This window comes from Myotis yumanensis, unplaced genomic scaffold, assembly GCF_028538775.1.
Source record: "Myotis yumanensis isolate MYYU_CA2020_CCGP unplaced genomic scaffold, mMyoYum1.0.hap1 SCAF_12, whole genome shotgun sequence".
NCBI classification, from domain to species: domain Eukaryota; kingdom Metazoa; phylum Chordata; class Mammalia; order Chiroptera; family Vespertilionidae; genus Myotis; species Myotis yumanensis.
The window spans coordinates 9,712,901-9,737,000 of NW_027223763.1; the positions used below are offsets into that span (position 1 = coordinate 9,712,901).

General features: G+C 52.8%; 1 protein-coding gene across 9 annotated transcripts in view; it reads left to right on the forward strand.

Moving 5' to 3' along the window:
• The window catches only part of ZNF618 (zinc finger protein 618), a 148,550-nt gene extending 125,951 nt beyond the window's left edge, over positions 1 to 22,599 (forward strand). For 2 of the 9 annotated variants that reach the window (XM_070430746.1, XM_070430750.1), the window contains 6 exons: positions 3,978 to 4,217; positions 8,019 to 8,102; positions 10,091 to 10,135; positions 11,084 to 11,161; positions 14,334 to 14,435; positions 15,299 to 22,599. In XM_070430746.1, coding sequence (XP_070286847.1) covers positions 3,978 to 4,217; positions 8,019 to 8,102; positions 10,091 to 10,135; positions 11,084 to 11,161; positions 14,334 to 14,435; positions 15,299 to 16,815 — 2,066 coding nt within the window. In that variant the 3' untranslated portion in view covers positions 16,816 to 22,599. The remainder of the gene's footprint in view (positions 1 to 3,977; positions 4,218 to 8,018; positions 8,103 to 10,090; positions 10,136 to 11,083; positions 11,162 to 14,333; positions 14,436 to 15,298) is intronic. The other 7 variants (XM_070430749.1, XM_070430751.1, XM_070430748.1 and 4 more) reach the window with 6 other exon arrangements.
• The last annotated feature ends 1,501 nt before the right edge of the window (positions 22,600 to 24,100 follow it).

The following is a 24,100-nucleotide window of genomic DNA, read 5'->3' on the forward strand; positions in this document are numbered from 1 at the left end:
TCAGAGTAATACTGGCCTTACAGAAAGAGTTGGAAAGAGTATTTCCTGCATGGCGTGTCATTTAGGTTACAGTGACTGATAATATTGTTTAAATCTCTACACCTTTCCAGGGTTTTCAAAAACATATGCTTGTTCTGCCAAATACCGAGAGAGGAGAGTTGAAATCTACAACTTTAATTCTAAATATGTTGTTTCTCCCTTTAGTTCTGTCAGGTTTTGATGCATATATTTTGAAATTTGTTTTTAAGTGCACACACTTAGGATCATTATGTCATGATGAATTGACCCTTTTAAAATTGTTCAATGCCCTTCTTTATATCTGGTAATACCCATTGTCTGAAATCTACTTTATTTGATATTACTATAGCCACTACAGCCTTCTTAGGATTAGTGTTTGCATGGTATATCTCTTTTCATCCTTTGCTTTTTACTTATGTGTGTTTTAAGTGCATACATATACTAGTAGTTGGTTCTCACTCCTTTATGCAGCTTGACAGTCCCTGCCTTTAAATTAAGTGTTTAATCCATTTACATTTGATATATTATTTTGATATGGTTAGATTTAAGTTTTTTATCTTGTTGTATTTCTGTTTGTTTCATTTCTTCTTCTTATTCATTTTGTTGTCCTGCCTTCTTTAATATTAATCAAGAATTTTAAAAATTTCCTCTGTTAGCTTTCCACCTATACTACTTTTCCTTTAGTGGTTACTTTGTGGTTTATAATATATATCTTTAATGTGTTATAATCTACCATGACTTTATATCATAACATATTATATGTTATGTGAGAACCTTATCACAGTATACTTCCATTTACTACTCTCCTATCCTTTGTGCTATTCTTACATCATACGTATAAGTGTTAACATATATATCATACATAGTCTAAATAAGTTATAAAACCAACAATTATTTTTTGCTTTAAACAGTCAATCCTGTGTTAAAGTAATTAAGAAATGAGAGAAAATGCCTTTTATATTTATTACATATTTACCATTTTCTGTACTTTTCTTTATGTAAATCTGAATTTCCTCTATTATCCTTTTCCTTTATTCCCTGAAGAACTTCCTTGAACATTTCTTACATTGTAGGTCTGTTGGTGAAAGATTTTCTTAACTGAAGATGTTTTTGTTTCACCCTTTGAAGGACATCTTCTCTGGGTATGAAATTCTGGGTTGAGAAATTTATTTTAGCACTTTAAGAATGTCATTATTTTATCTTCTTTGCTTATGTTGTGTCTTATGAGAAGCCAAAGGTCATTCTGGTTGTTATTCTATACTTGATGTATCTTTTTTCTGTGGATTATTTTAAATACTTCTCTATAATACTGGCTTTAGTAATTTGATTATGGATATATAGTATTCTTTGGCTTCATCTTCTTTGGGGTTTATTGAGCTTTTTGGATCAGCGGGTTTATATTTTTCATCAAGGAAAATTTTCAGTCAGTATTTCCATAAATATTTTTCTTCCCCAATTTCTCTTTTGCCTCCTGTTGAGACTATTGACATGTATGTTACATTTTTTTTACGATGTTTACAGATCAACTGAAGCTGTGTTCAGTGTTTCAGCCTTGTTTTCCCTGTGTTTCTATTTGGATTGTTTCAAGTGCCCTGTTCTCAGGTTTGCTGATCTTTTCTTCTACAGTGTCTTACTTTGTTTCATTGGAAATATCCATTAAGTGAATTTTTCATCTCAGCTATCATATTTTTTTATCCTTGTAATTTCCGCTTGGTTCTGTTTGACATCATTTCTTTCTTCATTATGTTCATGTTATCCTTTAAATCTTGGAGCATATTTATAATAGCTGTGTTAAGGTCCTTGTCTGCAGATTCTATTGTTGCTATCATTTTTGTGTGTTTCTGTTGACTATTTTGTGTTTTCTTCCTGTTGAATATTATTCTCGTTTTCCTGCTCCACCTGATGGCATCCTTTTTTTATCCTATGCTGCCTGTTGTGGATGCAGTGTTGTTGAGTGTCTGGACTTTGCTATCTTCCTTTGAAAAATGTCGAATTTTGTTCTAGTCGGCAGTTAATAAGATTAGCTTGATAATTCAAAGGCTCGATTTTAAGCTGTGTTGGGGTGGGGTGTGGAGTACAGTAGCCTCTCCTTATCCTCGGTTTCACTTTCCATGGTTTTAGTCAACTCTGGTGTAAAAATATTAAATGGAAAATTCCAGAAATAAACAATTTATACATTTTAAGTTGCACACTGTTCTGAGTAACAGGATGAAATCTCATGCCATCCTGCTCCATCCCTCTTAGAACACGAGTGATCCCTTTGTCTGCCTTATCCAGGCTACATAACTACCCACCCCTACTTAGTAGCGGTCGCAGTTATCAGATCGGTTGTCACAGCACACAGTGCTTGTGTTCCAAATAAGCCTTATGTTAATAAAGGCCCCAACACCATGTACATAACTTCTATTACAGCCTGTTGTTATAATTGTCCTATTTTATTATTAGTCCTTGTTGTTAATCTCTTAGTATGCCTAATTTAAAAATTAAAATGTGTCACAATATGTATGCCTAGCAAAAAAAAATGGTACCTCTAGGATTTAGTACTATCTGTGGTTTCAGGCATTCATTGGAGGTCTGGGTATGTATCACTCCTGGATAAGGGGAATACGGTAGTCCTTGTGCTAGGGTCAGCGTAATCCTTCTAAGGCCTGGCTCTTCTGGGTTTCAGCTGAATGCCTAGGTATTCAGCAAGGTCTCCTCTCTGGCAAAGGGGGACTCACACATCCTCTAACCTTGCACACCCCTGACTCCTCACTCACGCGTAGCCCCGCAGTCTGTTGGCTGCCAGGCTTTGCAGGGGTCCCTCTGCACGGTTCAGGAGCTCTCTTTTCTCCCTTCTTTGTTATCCTGCCCTTCACAGTCCAGCCACCTTGGAAGCCCTGAACTCTGACCACTGACTCCTCAGTTCAGGGTGACTGAGGTGCTTTCTTTGGGCTTCACCTCTGTGTTCTGGTCCAGGTCTCCCCAGGCAGAGAGCAGGAGTGGTCACGGGGCTCATGGGAGGTCTTCTTTCATGATTCACAGGAGGCCCTGCACCTCCTTCTGTTCACGGTCTGAAACGGTGGTTTCACGTGTTTTGCCTAGCTTTACCTTGAGTCTGGAGGAGGGCTAGTCCTACACCAGCGGCTCCATCGTGGCCAAAAGTGTGAGATCTCCAGTTCTCTTCCTCAGACTAACACCCACAAGGATTTCACAGATTAGACCCTGTGGATCCCGTCGCCCACTCACTTCCACCTCCAGCCTTTGGTCCCACGAGGCCCACTTGCCGCAAATTCATTTCCACTCCCCCCTCCTTCAGGGAGTTCCCCTGCCCCCACCCCTGGGCCCCGGTCTCTTCTCCCTCTTAGTGGCATGGTTACTTTTTTCAAATCCATATATTCTCTGAATGTTTTGCTCCACTTAAACTTTCAGCTTCACAGGAAGAAGAGATCCCTGTGTTCTCTTATTTTTAAATCTCTCTTTTATGTGTAAATATCTCCTATGTTTCTTACAAGAGCAATCAGCCAGCCTGTCTAAAGCTCTTCCTTTCTCTGTGAAAGCCCAGGTAGGAATTCCAGCTGGACAGCATTTCACGTGAGAAGGTCAACACATAGTGTAAACTATGGAATGAAATGAGCTAGGAGCCTGGGAAATGCATCGTGGCTCCATCCCAAACTGCTCTGTGACCCCGGGGTGGTGCCTATCCCTCTCTGAGCCCCTGCATCCCTCTCTGCCTATGCCCTGGGGCCATTGGAGGGTAACGTGTGAGATAGGCTTGCCTCGAGGAGAAGCTGGGGAAGGTTCTAGACTCCCAGGTTTTTCTCAGGCTTCAGGTAGGAGCGAGAGTCTTTGCTTTCTGTGGACTGAGAAGAGGTGTCTACCCTCGAGCATGGGGGGTGGAGGTGGGGGCGGTGGCTCGAGAGGCCACTTACTCCGCCAGCTCCAGGGGCTCCTGGGGACTGAGAGCGTGACCCTCTCAGGTACCGCCCCCGGGTGGGAGCCGCCGGACGATCCAGACACGGGCTCTGAGTGTTCACATCCAGAGGTCTCCCCGTCTCCACGCTTCGTGGCCGCGAAGACCCAGGCGAACCAGTCGGGGAAAAAAGCTTCGGCCTCCGTGGTCCGATGCTCCACCCTCTTACACCGCACCCCTCCAGCCACCCAAACCCAGACGTTCCGCACTCCAAATTCAGGATCTCCAGCCAACAAGGCAACCTCAGGTACCAACCGCCTATGTCACCCCACACTCCCTCCATCGCCCCTCCCCCCACCTGCCGTAGCTGTGCCCGGGGTCATTGTTCCCTTGCAAGAGCAACAGTGGGGGTCCCCTAGTTCTGTGGGACGAATCTGGGTCCTGGCTCTGCCTCCGACGGGCCCTGAGACCTTGGCGAGCCGCCTCACTAACCTCTCTGAGTCTAAGTCTTCTTATCCTAAATCAGAGGGTTGCACAAGAGAGTTTGCAAAGTTTTCTCTTTTTAAACAAGAGAATATTTCCCCCCACGTCATGGCCCAAGGTGTTTTTAAAAACTGCTTTAAATTCCTTGCCAACATTTGGACGCTAGGAGGTTTTATGTGAAACTTGATCTCCAGCTGACATGGACAGGTCAGCTCCGGCCGTTCCGGACCCACTTTCCTGCAGTGCACAGCTGCCTCCTGTATTCATAGAGCATGTGCTCTCCAGTTTTCCACAGTCCCCACCACTCCCTCCTGCCTACCCAACACAAGAGCCATGTGGCGGGTGCCATTTCTCATTGTGATCGCACTGTTGTCTGTCTGACATGCAGCCCAGTTCATCCATTCATGTCCCCTGCCTGGAAACCCCTCGGCATGCGTTTGCATCCCCCATCTTTCCGAAAACCCAGCCTAAGAACTCATTTCTACGAAGAGCTGTTCTCCTCGAAGCAGAGTGGCTGGCCGGGAGCTCTGTGCTCTTGGCCTCCCGCTACTCGTGAGATCGCTCCCTGGGCCGTGGCCCAGCAGGAGACCAATGGATGCCAGCTCCAGTGTTTTCCGGTCCAGGCGGAGAGGGGCTCCGACCCCAGAAGGGTGAACAGCAGTATTTCTCCCAGGAAAACGGATAAGACGCATGTGTGCTGAGCGCCAGTTATCAGGAACCCTGACTCATGCCCAGATGGAACGAGCCTTGGGCCGCCTGCCTGTGGGCAGAGGGTAGAGTGATGTAGGGTGGAGTGATGATGTGGTCCTTCTGGGATCAGGGACCTTTCAGTTGCTGTCAAGAGGCCCACAGCCATCCATTAAGCATACAAGTGATCAGACTGAGTTCAGTGACCCAGTAGGTTGGACTGGCGATTGACGAGCTGTGTTTGCCATTATTCTTTGGTTCGTGGGCTACTGTGGGGCAAGGATGTGTTCGTCAGAAATGTTTGAAGATAGGCTTATGAAGTTTAGGTGTCCCGGAAGGAGAGTAAGTACGCAATCAACCTTGAACATCATGGATTTTCAGGTACCGTGTTGAGAAAAGCCGATAGCTGTTGTATTTTTCTAGAAATAGGCTGGTCCTCATGGGCTCGTCGCTGGTAGATGTTGGCTCAGCTAACTAATGGGATCACAAGTTTCAAATGTTTGCTTTTTATTCTTGACCTTATGGCTGGGAGTTTCTACGTCTGTAGTTCCTGCAGGGAGCTGCCTGGAAGGGGCAGCTCTTGGACCTCAGTGTCCCCAAAGAATCATCCGGAAGCTCTGGGACTTGCTTCTAGCTGCCTTTATGTGACCTGGGAGATTTGGGGTTGGGGGCAGAGCAGGTGGGCAGAGCAGAGGACACCGGGTTGCGGCAGGAACCTGCACGGCAGAGCTGGAAGTGGTCACCGCCTTCACCGTGTTGGAACAGGCAGCTCTTCCTGGGCGGAGGTGCGGGCCTGTGCCTGGGACCTCACCCACCGTACAGCCCACTGGTTTGTGGCCAGAGGTGCCCGTGGCAGGGAGAGCTGATCAGAATTTGCATTATGAGCTGAGTACTGGGAAACGAATCATGACCTCAGTTGTCCTAAGTTCTGCCAATAAATTGGCAAGGCTGCATGAAAGTCCCCCGCAGAGGGGTCGCCACCCCCCTGCACGCACGAGGATTAAGATGCAGAAAGGACTCGCTTGTGAAAAAGGAAGCGTCTGCCTGTGCGAGAATGAAGTCTCATTCTGCCGTCTTAGGGGATTAACAGCTGTTCAGCCCCGGGAACGTGACAGCTTCACTCTCCTGTGGGTGTGTGTGTGTGTTTCACCTATAAAATGGAAGTGACGGTGTGGACCTCGTAGAGCTATTGGGAGAATTAAGAGAGACCCTGGGTGTAAGGCATCTAAATCAGTGCCTGGCACATAGTAGGTGCTCAGTAAATGAGTGCACCTTTCCCCTAGGCAAAGAACTGAGGGGCTTTCTTTGCCCATTGAAAGATGACTTCTTGAAGGAGGCAGGTATGGAGCTCTCGGCCCAGGCATTCTGTGGGTGCGTTTTGAAGAGAGGGTTATCCTTGTGATGTGGACAGCCTCTGCGGAAGGAGGCTGCATCAGGAGACGTCGTTGGGGCCAGGGAATGGGGCATTGAGCAGGACCTGTAGGAGCCGCCTCTGGCTTCCTTTCCTGTGACCCGATGATCGCCCAGAACCGCGGCCCCCACAGCCTGAGCGAGAGCCCTTCTGGCATGGGGTGGACCGGGTGACAGTGGTATTTCCCACAGTGAGTTCCTGAAACCACCATGTTTTGAGGAATAGTAAGGAATCTATCCACTAATTTAAAAATAGGCGCCTTAGCTGGTTTGGCTCAGTGGATACAGTGTCGGCCTGTGGACTGAAGGGTCCCGGGTTCGATTCCAATCAAGGACACATGCCCAGGTTGCTGTCTCGATCCCCAGTGGGGGGCATGCAGGAGGCAGCTGATCAGTGATTCTCTCATCATTGATGTTTCTCTCTTTCTCCCTCTTCCTTCCTCTCTGAAATTTATAAAAATATATTTAAAGAAAAGTAGGCTTCAGTGGCCAAATCCATTTGGGAAGGCTGGATTAAGTAAAGCCAGATGGGCCTCTTTTCAGTGAACTTCTCCGAGCCTTCGACACGCTGGTGCAAGTTGCTTCTCCCTAAGAAAGGGGCTGGGTCGGCTGTTCCACCCCGTGACTTGTTCCCAGAAGTCTTTGTCTCCTGGAGCATCCAGCACCCACTGTGCCAAGAGCTTGGAAAAGCCGAGTCCCCTCCCAGCCAGATATTCAGTTTCAGTACCTTCCGCAGGTGGGGGAGAGGTGGGCACTAAATTGGTATTTTCCACCTTGGATTCTGTCTCTGCCTCTGGGGTTACAGGCAGCGCCTGGGAGAAGGTGAGCCACTAAGAAAAGTGCCACCTGTAAGTGGAGATGCCCAAGAAATCATCAGGAGCTAGTCCTTAACCCAGGTGAACTCTGACTGGACCTCACCTGGCCTTTGGCCTCCTGGGGTGTGGGCTGCCCCCGCTCTGCCTGGCACACCTTCTCTCCAAGGCGCTCCTGGCCACCCAGGGGCCACGGGGCATGTGGAGCTGTCCGGCCCACCTGCTCTGCCAGAACTGCCTTCAGGAGACAGTCTGCCCTCCTCCCTGCTCCATTGTGGGCCCTGAGACAGGGGAATCTGGCAGAGGGACCAGTGGGGGCAGGTCCACATTACTTAGTGGCACACGTGTGGCTGCCCAGGGGCCCAGATGGGAGACCCAGGCCCATTTGCCGTCTGCTCACTCGGCTGGATTTCATCTGCGAGCTCCTGGACAGGTCACCCACACATGCCCCTAGGCCTGGACCTCCGCCCCCTCTGGGCACTGTCCGGAGGGTCTCCTGGGGCCCTGACAAGGTATCAGGTGACTCAGGTGAGCTTGAGGAGCTGGGGCTCTGGTTGGGGATCCTGGAGCTCCTCATTGTCTGATCCCCCCCAACATCAAGCCCAGGTACCCCAGCCTCTGAGCCGCCTCTGGCATGCCCCCCCCCCCCCCCCGCCTTTGGACCTAGTGCTGATCAATCACCGTCGTTTTCTCTCGCTCTCTCCTGTCCCCACCAGCAGAAAGCGCTTTCAGTCGGAGAGTAGAGAGCAAAGCACAAAACCACTTTGAAGAGACGAACAGCAGTTCCCAAAACTCCAGCGGTGAGTGTGCCCTGTGCCAGGTGCCCTGTGCTGAGGTTGCCGGCTCCGTCTGCTCCCCGCTGTGGGCTGGGTTCTCCATGATGCATGCTAGTGGTGTTGGGAGGGGGCTGAGAATTAGGAGGCCAGGGCTGGGCAGAAACCCAGGGGCCTAGTCTTCCAGGGGCCTCCTTCTGGGCCTCGGGGGCATCTCGGGGGACTGTGGCCCTTCCTGTCTCTTCCCCATGGAGAGAGGAACTCCCCCTACCCCATAGCCTGCAACATCTACACTCATGGCCCCAGAGAGCTGAGCCTAAAAGAGCCATTTCTGTGTTTTTAGGGAAAACATCATAGCCATTTTCTTTCCAGCAGAGGCAATGGGGTTACAGCAGAGAGAGCTGTGGCCTGGTAAGCCAGAGGCCCAGAGTTCTGGCTCCACTTCGGACCAGGAACCATCATCCAACGGTTCCCTTCCAGTCCCTGCCCACCCAAGGTTTGCCTGAGGTTCTTGGCAGTGTTTTGGCGCCCCCTGGTGGCTGCCTCCGCCAAGACCCTGGCAGAACAGAGAGGGCCTTAGAACAGAGCTGCCCAAGGCCCCTCTCCCCAGATAGACCTGGGTCAGCCTGGCGGGGCTGTGGGGGGGTCACCAGCGGCCCCTGTCCGAAAAGGCATAGCCAGGCGGTCTGCACAGTGGCAGCCAGGGCAGGAAGGGAAGGGGAAAGAGTTCTGACACTGGTTATAGTAAAGCAAGGCATTCCTCTCTCGCACAGTTGAGGTTCCGTTCGTCATGCTCGGATTCCGCTTGTGCCCGCATATCCTGGGCACTGCTTGCGTATAGACAGATGCTGGGCGCAGCCTGACCGTCCATCAGGGGCTTCATGAAACAGTTGGGAACACAGATTTGAATGTGGAGGCTTCTGTGTAGGAATCTGAGCCCCAGCTCTGTCTCCAGCCAAGGTTCGAACCTCAGCTCCGCCCCCTGTGAGCTGGTGGCTGGGCCTGGACTCTCAATTCTCCTCCGCTGTAAAGTGGGGATAGCACAGACGTCCCTGCGTGGTGAGCATTCAGCAAGTGTCCTGCAGAGATTACGTACCCACTCACGTAAGCTCTTTAAGTAAACCCAGTTATTCTACGAGTGCCCTGAGCAAGGGAGTGAGGGGTGCTGGGGGGAGGGGGCCCTGGCAGGACCCCTTCACTGTAGAGAACGTGTCAGCTTTTCCAAGCTGCTTCAACCCTTTTGAAAAATGTAATCCGGCAGCATCTCCAACAAGTGGGCTTAAACGTGGTGGCGTTTTGCCCAAGGCCACACAGGACTAAGCATCAGGACCGGAGCCCTGGCCTCCCGGGGGTCTCTTCTCTGAGCCGGCCAGGCTGCACCCCCTGCCTCTCCTTCCACCAGAGCCGATACTCAGAACTGGGAACGGGCTGTGTGAAGGGCAGACACCGTTTACTGAGCGCTTACTCTGTGCCTGGCGTGTGTTCAGAGCTGTGTGTCTTTCCTGTCTTCACGTGTGCCCCAGCCCCAGCAGGAGGGTTATCTTTTGTTTTGGGGTAAGAAAACGGAGGCTCAGGAGAAGGGGGTAGTTGCCCCAGGTCCCCAGCTTGTAAGCGGTGGAGCCAGGACCCCAGCCGAGTCCACCTGCACTGCCACCTCCTGCGTCTGAGGCTCACCTGGCAGCACCAGGCAGCGTGGGGCAGGTTCCAGCAGGCAGAGCAGCTCACAAGCACAGCCCCCGGGACCAGGACCTCAAGCAGCTTCCCATCCTGTGGACATTTCTCATTGTGCTCTGTGGGCTCACCTTTGGAGAGTTGAGTGTGTCCTAGAGCGGTGGCCCTGGCTGCCATTGCCCTGCCCAGCGTCCCAGCCCCACCCCGGAATCTGAGCCTGGCTCTGTGCTCCCCTCGTCTGAGGGCCCCATCTGGCTCACCACTTGTTAACAATGGAAATAATGACAGTCATCTGAGAGCACCAGACCTGGAGGAGACCTAGCTAAACTGTTTCTCTTTTGCAGAAACTGCAAGTCCCCTGATTTCCAATACTTTCCCTCTCCTACAGAGTAAGTGGTGGTCCCATGGGGGGGCTGGAGAGGGCAAGGCCGGGCAGGGAATGAACTGAGTGGCCCCAGCTCTCAGGGCCTCCCCAGAGCATCTGACCTTGGGCCGCCCTCCCAGGCAGACAGGGCAGCTAGTAGCACAGGAGGAGTGCCCAGCCCAGGCGGGTGGAGGAGTTGGCATGGGGGACGAGGCAGACCCCTGACAGTGGCAGCCGCCTCTGTCCCCCAGCCCCGCAGGAACACAGACCTCCCCATGTCACCCATCCTCCTCCTCTCTTTATCCTTCCCTCCTTTGTACCCCTTCTTCCTCCCTCGTCTCTTGGGCATTGACTCGAGTATTGGGAGCAGAGATGAAAGATAAAGGCCCACTTGTCCCGGTCCTGTGTGCTGTCATCCTCCCTTCTCTCCCGCCCTCCGCCTCTTCTCTGCCCTTTCAGCGTCTTATCCCACTTCTTGCTTTTCTGTGGCTTTCTCCACTTCTTACCCTGTTCTCCAGTTTCTTCTTCCTCTCCTTTCCTCTGTGTGCATTGCCTTGTTTGGGGGCTCATTCATACATTAACTCATTCGTTTGCTCAGCAAACAGTGATGCCCGTGTGCTTCCACAGGCAGGCAGATGGGCCGGGGAACCAATAGGACCCGGTCTCTGCCTGAGAGCTCCTGTCCCTCTCCAGCCCACCCCCAGTGCCCAGACAGTGCCTGGCACACAGTAAGCACTCAGTAAATGGCTGCCTGACCGCATCAGAGGCTCTCTGAGGCTGCACGTCCTCCTCTCCCCATCGATCCTTCCTGCCCCCGGCCTCCCGCTCACCCGTTAGTGCCAGGGGCAGGTCAGGCTGGGCCCAGAGCCCCAGTGTGTGTGGGGGTTCCCAGTTCCAAATCCGCCCACAGCCCAGCAGGAAGGCGCCCAGGGTCCTTCTGCCCCTCAAACGGCTGCTTCATTTCTCCCCGCAGAACCCTACACGTGTGGCGCCTGTGGGATCCAGTTCCAGTTCTACAACAACCTGCTGGAGCACATGCAGTCCCACGCAGGTAACTGCCCCCACAGCCCATGGGGCGCTGCAGCACCCCCTTCCCCCCCTCCCCCCCGCAGACCAGGGAAGGCCACTCTTTCCCAGGAAATGGTCACAGGACATGGGCCCTGCCTTCAGAATCCCCGGTCCATCGGTTATAACACGGTGGGGTTAGGGGGACAGCAGGCTCGGGAGAGCACAGAGAGTGGCACGGGGCTGAAGCAGGCTTCTGGAAGGTTGTGGCTCCCATGTGGAACCTAAAGGCCAAATAGGAACTGACCAGGGAGATGTGAAGGTGGATGTTGAGAGTGGCTTGAGGTCCGAGTGAGCAGAGGCCAGAGATGCGAGAGGGGAGGCCCAGGGAAGGCCTTGAATGTGAGAGGGGAGGCCCAGGGAAGGCCTTGAATGCGAGAGGGGAGGCCCAGGGAAGGCCTTGAATGCCAGCTCGGGGCATTTAGACTTGACCTTACGGGGAATGGTGACAGCAGTTGAAGGCTGCCCAGGGACCACGGCCTGAAACTCCCACAACCCTCTCCCTCCCTCCCTCCCTCTGAAGCCCCAACCCTCCACCTGCTCTGCCCACCTCTGGAAGCTGAGGCTAATTAGGGAAGAGTCTGGAGCTGGTGCTAGGCCCTGCCTCAGGCAGTTGGGCAGAGGCCATTAAAATGCAAATCAAGGCTGCACCTCCCGGTGGCCCCACCTCCTCCAGCACCTCCACTTTTTCCATGAAGAGCTTTGGGCCGCTTTGTTCTGGTCCAGTGCTGGCAGAGAATGCGGGAGGCAATCCGGTGCAAAGCCAGGCTGAATCCCAGCCAGGCTGCGTCGGGATTAAAGGATTGACTCCATAGAGAGAAATTAAACGTCATGATCTGCGCAGTTCACAGCGCTGCTGCTAAGGGGGATCAGCCTCGAATAACACCAATCTCATTAAGAGGCTGCTGAACGGCACAGGGTAATTCCCGCTAATAAACTTCCTTTGGATGCCGGAGGGAAACCTGTCTTGCTTTGTAAGAGGTCAGGAGCCTGTTTTGTCAGCAGTAATACTAAAGACAGCTAACATTTAGTGAGCGATCAGTATGTGTCAGGAGGTTATTTCATTCGATCTGAACAAGCCTGTTCGCCAGCTGACAGGATCCCATTGTACAGATGAGGAAACTGAGGCTCAGAGAACAGAATCACTGGTCGAAACAGCTACTAACATAATTTGAGCTCTTCCTTGGTGCCAGGACTTATCCTAAGAGTTTCACACATATTAGCTCACTTAACCTCAGAACATCCCTCTGAGTTCAGTGTCTGTATTAGCTCCACTTTACAGATAAGGAAATGGAGGCACAAAATGGCTTAGTAACTTACTGATAAATATACTGAGAGGTCCAAGGCTGTGCAGTCACGATGTTAGCCCTATGCTCTTCCTCCGTCCTGCATTGCTCCCTCCCTGGGGGACAGCCTTTATTCCAGCTTTGCACCCAGCCCTTTGGAGACCAGACGTGAGTGTGTGTGTGTGTGTGTGTGTGTGTGTACATAGGGATAGCCACACAGAGTAAATGTTATGTCCAGCTCAAGCTATAAATCAAGCCTTTTTACAGAGCATTTACAGTACCTCACCCATGCAGTAGCAGCATCTGAGATATGGAGGGGAACATTTTATTTTATTCAACCGATACCAGACAGTGTTATCTAATGCTAGGCTGAGTAATTTGAATTCCAAGTCCTGCGGACAGTCAGAATGAGGGAATGACCCTGCAGCTTGTCCAGCCCCAGCGTTTTGGAGGGAGGAGGGGAAACTGAGGCCCAGAAGTGACGAACTCATGGTCACACCCACAGCCCTGGCAGAGCTGGGTTCAAACCCAGGCCTTTCAAATCCTTGTGCTCTAGTGGAGAACGTCCACAAGAAAGGCTGCCGGTTTCCGTTTTAAAATCTGCGCTCCCCCTTTTTAAATGTAAGATCTGTTCATTAGAAGAAATTCGGGGAAATGCAGAGAAATTGGGAAATGAAGAACGGGCCCTAATCTCAAAGTTAACCACTGTTACTCTTTTCATGGGCTTCTCTTCAGTCGTTTTAAAGTCGGATTCATTGGGACGTAATTTACAGAAGTGAAGTTCACAAGTTTAAGAGCACAGTTGGACGGGTTAACCATCCACCCAGAACGCCCCCTCCTGCCTCCGTGCAGCAGGCCCTCCCTGCATCCCAGCCCTCGAAACCACTATTCAGATTTTCTGGTTTTTGAGTCATTTTTGGTAGTTGATGTCTTTCTAAGAATATATCTCTTTCATTCAGGTTACCTAATCTGTTGGACTACTACTGTTTGTAGTATTTCTTTATAATCCTTTTTATTTCCATCAACTTTTCTCTGACGCCCTTTTACCAAGTAGATGTTTCCTTCTCTTCCTAGCTTGCTCAGAGTTTGTGTCATGGGTGGCCGTTGAATTTTGTCATATTTTAATGTGCATTTATATCTGTGGGGATGATTTTTTTATTTGTTTTTTCCACTTAGTATAGGGCATTACACTGATTGGTTTTCAATTATTAACCTCAACTTGGATTTCTGGGATAAACTCCATAGTCATGATATGCTATTCTTTCTATATATTACTATCTCTAGCTTGCTAATATTTTGTTAAGGACTTTTGTGTATATGTTTACGAGGGATATTGGTTGTCGTTCCTTTTCTTGTAATGTTTTTCTCTGGTTTTGGATCAGGGTAATGCCAGCCTCATAAACTAAATTTCTAATAAATATACTGAAAAGGCCAAAAAAAACCACTTTGAAGATGTGAGAGTGTGAAATGCTTTAGGGTGTAACTGGAACCCCTCCCCCATTTCAGAGCTAGAATTCTGGGGTTGTGCGGGGGGCGGGGGGGGGGGGGGCTCCCAGCCAGACCCGTGCTGTGATCCCCATTTGCTCAGCACTTACTCCATGCCGGGCACTGTGCTCCGCCCTTTCCCTGCGTTTTCTCTTGTTAGTCCTTCCAGCAGTTGTGTCCCATCTGTGTGATTATCTTCATTTTTCCAAATGATGAAAATGAGGCTTCGCAAATCTATGATAGCTGTGTGAGGAGGAGCCAGGATTTGGCTCCAGGCTCAGTCCCAGGGGGCATGCGTGCCCTCCCCCGCCACGCTCTAGCTCTCCTCTGTTAGTCCACAGGCCTCTGATACTTTGGGGTGACACACCGTCCCCTTTGTGCCCACAGCGGACAACGAGAACAACATCACCTCTAACCAGTCCCGATCGCCACCTGCTGTTGTGGAAGAGAAGTGGAAACCCCAGGCCCAGAGGAACAGCGCCAACAACAGTAGGTCTCTTCCAGGCTGGAGCCGGGGGCCTCACGGAGGTCTGCCCCACGCACCTCCAGCCCCAGCTCAGGTTGCTCCCTTCTGCCCGCATCCCCACCACCTGTGCCTCCCAGGGTGACGGAAGGCCACGCATAACAGTTTCCAAAGCACTTGCACACTTACTAGTAAGAACTCATAGGATCGGCAAAAGGGGGCCTGGGGAGAGGAGGTGACCTGTGTGTGATCAGAGAGTCCAAATTGGTGACAGGATCAGAACTGGAATCCACTCTCGCAATTTCTGTTGGTCGCTCTTTCCTGACATGTTGGCCTCCTGCATTTTATTCACTGGAGGTGCCTTTATTAGCAGCCATTGCTATACTGAGGAAGAGGTTAGACCAGTGGTCCGCAAACTGCGGCTCGCGAGCCACATGCAGCTCTTTGGCCCCTTGAGTGTGGCTCTTCCGCAAAATACCGACTTCTGCGCATGGGCCACGAAGTTTCAATCACACTGTACATGCGCGCCCGCACGTGGTATTTTGTGGAAGAGCCACACTCAAGGGGCCAAAGAGCCGCATGTGGCTCGTGAGCCGCAGTTTGCCGACCACTGGGTTAGACGAGTTGGCTTCCAAAGTCTAGGTGACTGGCCCATGCAGCAAGTATGCTGCACACATACCAACCACTGTGTTGTATTCCCACGCCCATGGCAGGCATTGCCAATCCATCAATCATAGAATGTTATTCTCGTGAAACTCATGTAATTTCTGTGCAAGATGAAATCTGTTCATCATTCCTAATAATAGATGCTGGGAGTATTAGTCTGCTGCTGGAGCCAGGAGACTCAGATGCCAGGGTTAATCCGATCTCTCCTTGTGTCCCCTGCCAGCCACGGCCAGCGGTTTAACATCCAACAGCATCATCCCCGAGAAGGAGCGGCAGAACATCGCAGAGCGGCTGCTGCGGGTCATGTGCGCTGACCTGGGAGCGCTGAGCGTGGTGAGTGGGAAGGAGTTCCTGAAACTGGCCCAGACGCTGGTGGACAGTGGCGCCCGCTACGGGGCTTTCTCCGTCACCGAGATCCTGGGCAACTTCAACACGCTGGCGCTGAAGCACCTGCCGCGCATGTATAACCAGGTGAAGGTGAAGGTGACGTGCGCCTTGGGCAGCAACGCCTGCCTGGGCATCGGCGTCACCTGTCACTCGCAGAGCGTGGGCCCCGACTCCTGCTACATCCTCACTGCCTACCAGGCCGAGGGCAACCACATCAAGAGCTACGTGCTGGGCGTGAAGGGAGCGGACATCCGTGACAGCGGCGACCTGGTGCACCACTGGGTGCAGAACGTACTGTCAGAGTTCGTGATGTCGGAGATCAGGACGGTGTACGTGACGGACTGCCGGGTGAGCGCGTCCGCCTTCTCCAAGGCCGGCATGTGCCTGCGCTGCTCCGCCTGTGCCTTGAACTCGGTGGTGCAGAGCGTGCTGAGCAAGCGGACACTGCAGGCCCGCAGCATGCACGAGGTCATCGAGCTGCTCAACGTGTGCGAGGACCTGGCGGGCTCCACCGGCCTCGCCAAGGAGACCTTCGGCTCGCTGGAGGAGACCTCGCCGCCGCCCTGCTGGAACTCGGTCACGGACTCGCTGCTGCTGGTGCACGAGCGCTACGAGCAGATCTGCGAGTTCTACAGCCGGGCCAAGAAGATGAACCTCATCCAGAGCCTCAACAAGCACCTGCTCAGCAACCTGGCGGCCATCCTGACGCCCGTGAAGCAGGCTGTCATCGAGCTGAGCAACGAGAGCCAGCCCACCCTGCAGCTGGTGCTGCCCACCTACGTCCGGCTGGAGAAGCTGTTCACGGCCAAGGCCAACGACGCGGGCACGGTCAGCAAGCTGTGCCACCTCTTCCTGGAAGCCCTCAAGGAGAACTTCAAGGTGCACCCGGCGCATAAGGTGGCCATGATCCTGGACCCACAGCAGAAGCTGCGGCCGGTCCCGCCGTATCAGCACGAGGAAATCATCGCCAAGGTGTGTGAGCTCATCAACGAGGTCAAGGAGTCCTGGGCGGAGGAGGCCGACTTCGAGCCCGCCGCCAAGAAGCCGCGCTCCGCCGCCGGCGACAACCCCGCCGCTCAGGAAGACGATCGGCTGGGCAAGAACGAGGTGTACGATTACCTGCAGGAGCCCCTCTTCCAGGCCACCCCCGATCTCTTCCAGTACTGGTCGTGCGTGACCCAGAAGCACACGAAACTCGCCAAGCTGGCCTTCTGGCTCCTCGCGGTCCCGGCCGTGGGGGCCAGGAGTGGGTGTGTCAGTATGTGTGAGCAGGCGCTTCTCATCAAAAGGAGGCGACTGCTCAGCCCCGAAGATATGAACAAACTCATGTTTCTGAAGTCCAACATGCTTTAAGACTTCTACTTCCGAACAAAAGAGAAGCGAGAGAGAACGGTAGGGGAAAAAAATTTACACAACACTGTCGCCAACAAAGGAAAGGAGTTTAAGTTCTAAACACTGTGGACCTCATTCTAAACGCCCCCTGGAAACTTAAGTGCTTTTTTCCAGTGTGTGTGTGCATGTGTGTGTCCCAGCACGCGGACCGTGGGTGCGGGCGCGAGGCTCTCTTGCTCATCTGCGTGGCCGCCGTAGCTTCGCGCACGCGTGCACACACATACTACCCTGGTGCATGTCCACGCCTGCTCGTGGGCGCGTGTGCATTAAACTGGGCGTGTCGGGAAAGCCGAGGGTGTGGGAAAGAGGGAAAACGCTCACCTCGTTTCCTCGGCAAGGGGCTTCGAAGACTTGGTTTTCAGGTGCGCAGGTTGGTAGGACGCCGATGTTGCAAGGTGTTCAGGCAGCTGAGATCTGAAGTGACTTGACGCGCTCTGTCCTCAGCCCATGGTCCCCCTTTTCCCTTCATGCCCCCTCCCCGCAGCCCTCCTCACCCTAAGGCGCCCTCCCCGGCTGCCCCGCGATGGATTCTCCAAACCGCATCAGATGGACAGTTTCTGCACTGGACTTTGTTCTTGTTCACCTTCAGGGCATTGAGCAGCTGCCTTCGAGACACTGGCGGGTGTCACGGGGCAGCCGCCTTAGAAACACACCTATCTATCTCCCCAAATCAGGAAAGGAGACTTTAAGAATAGAAAGCTGACTTTTGGCTTTTTAATATAAGAAGAAGAAAAAAAGACATATTTCAGAGACGTATAGATACTATCTCCACTCCTTAATTCTCTTCCTAACATTTTAGCCGTTTTTACCTTTTGGTTTTGTTTTTTTTTCAAATTTGATTTAGACTCTGCTAGGAGGCACTGAATGTCTATAACTTATGTTTTGAAGGTTGTTTTTTTTTTTTTTTTAATTGCCATTTTTGTTCCTCAAGTCACACTGTAAACGAGCTCATCTCAGTGGTCTATTCGCTCTCCTCCGGTTTCCATTAGCCTTCCCTGTACGGTCCCGTGTCTGTGTATTTGAACAGCCAGGACCACGCCCTGGTCTGTGCTGTGTGGAGACCAGGAGTGGGGTTGGAGTCGCAGGTTCCACGGGGGTGGGGTTCGGTGGAAGCCATAGGGACGCCTGTGGGTTAGGATTTCTCCTGAATGTAAGTGGAGGCCTGCCCTCCTGGCTCGCCGTGTCCGGTACTGCGAATGTCCAACTGATATACCCAGAGTGCGTTACACTACTCACCACATCACTGACACTCTCAGCTCAGCAGGGACTCCTGAGCTGACCCACGTTCACGTCCGTCACACCTCAGACCCACCGCCTCCCACCCCTCCCCAGGACCCCAGGGGTTCCGGTGGGTCCGTTGCCCACAGCCCTGGGGTCCCCGCACTCGAGCCTCAGCCCTCCTTCCAGTACAGTAGTTGCGCACGGTGCCTTGTGGGCCAAACGATTGATGTCTGGAGGGTGGGATGGCATGAGGCCACACTGAACTTGATGCTGTGAAAGATGTCTGTAGGCTTTTCTCTCCACGAGCAGTTCCGTTTCTACACACTCAGTCCAAACGCCGAGGGTGGCCCTTCCCCCCCGCCCCCACCCCTATAAGAGGTGGTTCCGTCAGGATCAGTGATCAGCCCCGGCCCTCCTCTCTGTGAATAAAGTGCTGGTGGTCTCCCGTCCTCCGGTGCCCATGGCTGTGGCATTAGAGACGGCGACACCAAGGGCTTCAGGCTGAGGACGGCCACGTGGCTTCCACAACGGCACATTCTACCGTCTCGGGGGCTAGGGCGACTCCACCCCTTCCTCCTAAGAAAGCATTATTCAACTGCCAGATACCTCGACTACAGAAAGCACTGTACCCTGCCCTCTCCCGGCCCGTGGCAGATGGGCAAGCGACGCTGGTATAGAAACACTGTCCCCGGGGGCCTCACCTGCTCACTTTGCCTCATGAGAACCACCCCTCCGAGACTTGGATGTACTGAAATGTATGAGAGTGGGCTGTGGGCACGTTCTCTCCAGCAAGCCATGGCCTCAGCCACCGCCCTGCCACTTCCTCACCCAGAGAAGGGCTAGGTGTTTCCCCGCAGCGTCTCCAGCTGGGCTCACGGCATCAGAAGAGCCTCCATTCGCACTGGCCGATCGCCTGATGTCACTTCCTAGAGTGTTTCGGCAGACTCCGGGCCTCCGGGCCTTGCAGAAGGTGGCTGCAGGGGTGCTGAGGAGTGACAGGTACCTCCAGCTCCAGGTTCCTCCCGCCCTGCTCTGCTCTGCTGCCGGGGAAGGGGCCACACCAGGCGGGTCAGAGCTGCTCCCTTGGTGTGGTCGGTGGAAACGGCCTTGGGCCCATCCTCCCTCTACGTGGAGCAGAGCTGTGTGCTGGTGTTGCCCATTTGGGGGCCAGTTCGTTAGGAAGTAGGCGTTTCATTTTCTTGTAAAGCCATCAGAGACCAAGTCTAGATGTGCATTTAGAGTCTTCGGACCACGGGATGTCAGCCCTCCAGAATGAAATTCGAGTCTCACTAAACTCTAGGTACCGAGTCACGTGTCGTCATCTGGTCTTCCGCCCCACCTGAGTTTAGTCCATAGGACAGGCGCTGGGGCTGCCTCGACCACCTGTGGTGACGAGGTGGCAGGTAGCCATCTCTCTCTTGCAACCTCTGGATCCCCAGAAACTGGAGTCGCCCCTCAGCCTGCTTCCTCACGCAGGCAATTCCCATAGTGCAGTTCCTGCTGCCACCAACCGCTTAACAACCCAAAGATCTCACAGGTCCAGCCACTGGCCCCCGATTTATAGCAATATCCACCTTGTTCAGATTCTAGCTCAGCCAAAGGATGGAGGTGGGCTCTTCCACTTAATCTCCAGGCACCAGATCTGGCCTTGACCTAGGGAAGGGTCTTGTCTCCTGCTTCCTACTCCTCTGACAGCTGTGGGACTTCCCAGCACAGGCCCGCGGCAGCTGGCAGACCAGGGACCGTTCCTGTCATGTTCTGGGCAGCTCCAGGTGTTCGCCTGCTGACTTGGACACAACTCGTCTCAAGCCACGTGATTCCCAGGACAGAACGGGTCTTTGTTTTGGCGTACACGGACCCAAGAGGAGACTGCGGGGTTGGCCCCTCCCCTGAGGTCAGCTGGCTTCCCCACCCAAGCCCAAAGGACCGTGTCTCGTGGGTGGTCCTCAGATTTGGAGTAGCCAGGGGGTCTCGACTCCACCAAGATCAGCGGTGCCATCCCAGTCATCGTGAGTGGATGCTCCTGTCCCAGCAACGTCCTGCCTTCCCTGCGCCTCGGTCAGCCAGCCAGGCTTCCCCCCGGGTGGTAGTTAGAAACCAGGAAACACAAGGGAGGAGCCACCTGCTGCGTCTGCTTCCAGCCCACCTGGAAACTTCATGCTTGGCCTTCAGAGTGGCTGTTGGCTGGGCAAGGCCTGTTGGCACACTGAGGAGTGTGGGTCTCCAGGATTCTAGGAAGGACTGTTTGCCTACACCAGGTCCATAGGCTGCCAGGAGTTCTCTCCTTCGGTTTGCTCCTGTCCTTTGCTTTCAAGAAACACCAGAGGCAAACTGCAGGGCAGGTTTTCCACTGTGAAGCCAAGCTTCTGTCTTTGGGAGTCCCCCATGCTTGCGGGAGGCTGCCTGCCTCCTCCTGGACTTGGACCGGCCTCCTTGGAGAGTGCGTGGGCCCCTGGAGAGATGTCAGGGATACAGCGCATGCTCTCTGGGCTCCACGGGTCACAAGGAAGGTTAGAAATGATGCTGGGATGCAGATGGAGAAGGAGGGCCCGTGAGAAATGGCCCGGAGGGGACAGTACCTGGAGATTGTCATCGTGAGGGACACGCTTGCAGAGATGGAAGAGGAAGGGCACAGGGCATGTGGCGGGCTCCTGCCCCCTGGAGCTGGACTGAGTTCATGGCTACGCCCTGGCCTTGGGGATGTACCTGAAGGAGGGCTCCTAGACAGGCTGCTGCTTTAGACAGAACCAAGAGGCTAAGGAAGGCTCAGGCTGTCCCCAGAGACAGGAGGTGAGGGTTCCTGTCTCGGCCCTGCCTGCCCTGGCCCAGCCCCCGGTATCCACCTGGGCCGGTGGGAGTCTTGGGATGGGGCTGCCCCCCTCTTCACTGTGGCTAATGTTTGCTAGGCCAGTTATGGTGAACCAATGATACAGTGTTTTCCCTCTCCTCTTCCCCTCCTGGCTCCCCCCTCAGGATTTTCTGGAGGATTTGATTGTTTCTCTTGGGCTCTCATTTGGGTTTGAGGATCGTAGTCAGTACAGCCCTGCCTTTCCCCGAAGGGCCCTGTGCTTTCCTTGCGAAAAGGCACCTGCTCCCGCATGGATGAGGGTGAAGATCCTGTGGGTCTATTCATGCCCCCCACCGCCACTACCACGGTGTCGCTTCAAAGACTCAGCTCCTGTTCCAAGGAGGATCTGCTGGGTTTGCAGTTGGGCGTCAGCATTGGACCCATGAGGGTCCCACCCATCCACTGGGCACCTTGACTCTTCAAACCAAAGTTCCTTACAGGGGCACAGCCCAGCCTCGACTGCAACCTCAGGGGCCTGGGATCCCTGTGGCGCTTCCTGAAGTCCAGGTTGGCAGAGACCTGGGGGTCTGAGACCAGCTGGAAGGAGGGGCTCCCACAACCCAGGTGCCAGCCAGTCCCTGCCGGGGACCCCCTCCCGCCCAGCCAGGGCAGCTGGGTTCCCAAGCAGTGAGCCAGCTCGTGGACTGGCCTGGGGCTGGGACTCACCACCCAAGAGACAGAGGGACCTGCGGGCTGAAGGCTCAGACCCACGTGGCAACGTGTCCAGGGCCATTCAGATCCCAACCATCAGGAAATCATTTTGTACAACCACCCGAAGCAGAGATATTTTTTAAAAAAGGATAAATTATTTTCAGTTCTCTTCTGACCCTACCTTTGTCTTTCCCCCACAACTTCCCGTCGGTGATTCTTTCACATCAGGTAAAGCTTGAGAAAGCCTTGGTGCCCCTCCCTCCCAGGCCCCACTCCGTAGCCACGTGCGCACACCCCCATCCTTTCTCAGTAGTGAAGACGTTCTAGGCAATACCATAGGCACACCTGACTGTGTCTCTCTCTTCGAGTGCAAGAAACTCAAGTCATCTTAAAAAAAAAAAATAGAAAAAAAAATTTACAAAAAAACAAACACAAAAAAATATCTTTTTTAGGCCAGAGTTTTCTACAGGTATTAATGAATATTTTTCTTAATCCTTATAAGTTTTATGTGTTTAATATTTCTTAATACCGGTAGCATTAATTTATACTTTTGTAGCAACACAATATTTTTATAAACAGCCAGTGCTTGGCTTGAGTCTCCACGAGGGGTTTATGCAGGGCCATCTTGGGACCCTGTGTACCATGTACTGTATTTAAAAAAAAAAAAAGTTACCTAGTGTCACCCTTGCTGTGTTAATTAACGAAAGATGTTGTTTGCGGTCTCCTGTGTCGGTGTGGATCCGACAGCTCTGCAAGGGGTCGCATTGCATGGGGGTTGCGTTGACGGTTCTTGTGTGATGTGTGAGCCCCCGAAACCAAACTTGTGGGTGTATTTAAGGGTTTTCTGTTTGTCCTTTGGGTTTTTCCGTTTCACTTTGTTTGGGTCCCTGGTACCGTTTCTCCATTTACAGCCAAATCAATTTCGTGGTGTTTCAAACTTTTACTGATGTCACATGGAGGAAAGGAACAGAAAAAGGAAAGATTTTTACGAAGTAATAAAATTTAAAACTGAGCTGTTTAAATGTTGCTGTTTTTAACTGTCTGTTCTTGTCCAAAAGTGGGACATTCCCAGGGAGAAGAGGAAGGTTCCACTCGGTTCCTTAAATCGCCAAAAGCCCCCGCCCAGAATTCAGAACCCCTCGACCGACCCCATGAATTCTTGCAACATTATTTCCCAGTTGGTTGATGCCAAGGCAAAAGACATCCTTTTAATGGTTAGAGAGGATCAGTTGCTTAAATGATTTCATGTCGGTGTTGTATTTATGGTTTTACAATAAAACAACCTTTAGGAAGATGGCAGTGTGTGGTGGTATTTTTTGGGTGTGGGGTTGGGCTGTGTCATCCAGTCAGGAGCATCTACTGGTGAGTGGAGATGGATCAGGGGCAGAGCCCCTGGGGGTCACAGCTGGAGTCCAGCCCAAGGCCAGTGCTGCTAACGCATCTGAGCTCATCGCTTACCTCCAGCACCAGACCCGGCTCAGCCAATGTTTGATAAATGATGGAGGGACATGGCCAAGGGGAGACGGGGTCCCTACAGGCCTGGCTTATGGACATGGTCCCGTGGAAGAAAGGACGGATTTCATCTGAGTCCTACAGACCCAGTGCCTAAGGGGCAGATCCACGTTCGCCTTGCCCAGCGGTCATTCCTGTGCCTCTTGTGAGCCTGTGGCCTTGGCCTCCCCCGTGATGTGCGCGTCGTTATGTGTTGTGTGTGACATCTTGTTTTCTGGGGAAGGGTGTCCGGGACTTTGCCAAATTCCTGATGGCATCTGCGAGCGCCCTCCACAGTGAACTGCTGGGTGGACTTGCCCCACAACAGGCACAGGCACAACAACGCTCCGATTGAATAGAGTCCAGCCGAAGGCAAGAGGGACAAAGATGCCATTGGAAGATGCGCTGCGGCCTGAGTGGGCGGGAAGGGTGATGGCCCTTCAAGCGGGAACACCTGTGCAAAGGTAAAATCGCCGTCTCGCCGTCAAGACGGATGCCGGACACCCAGCGCCTCTCTATCCCTGCCTTCAACCAGGTGCAGGCTGCTCCTGAAGACAACGTGCTACTTGGGTCAGCTGAACACGGTCCATCGAATCGCACATTCAACAGCTCATGTGGGCTCCAGCTGGGCCGGCCTCCCGGGGGCATCAGCCCACCCTCTGAACCATCCCGTGGGGGTTTCTTGCGGTTAACGGCGTGGACAGCCCTGGGCCAGCAGCCGGAATGTAACCGGGGAGTTTCTATGTGGTCTAAAACAAGCCCGGAGTCCTGCAGCTGACAATCCTCCCCACACCTTGGAGCATCGCCAACAAGACCAGGGCCTGGCCCAGAGCCTGCCTACAGCAGAAGGGCCAGCCTCGGGATGTTCAAGTTTAAAACAGAGTAAGTTTAAAAATAGCCACATCTATTTTGTATCAGAAGTGAGGGACCACTTGAGAATCCGGGGAGTCCCCAGGGCAGCCACTTTGCCAGCAAGGATTCTGGGGCCTCCAGAGATGAGCCTCACGGACTCCGGTCTCGGGGGTCACAGGTGTG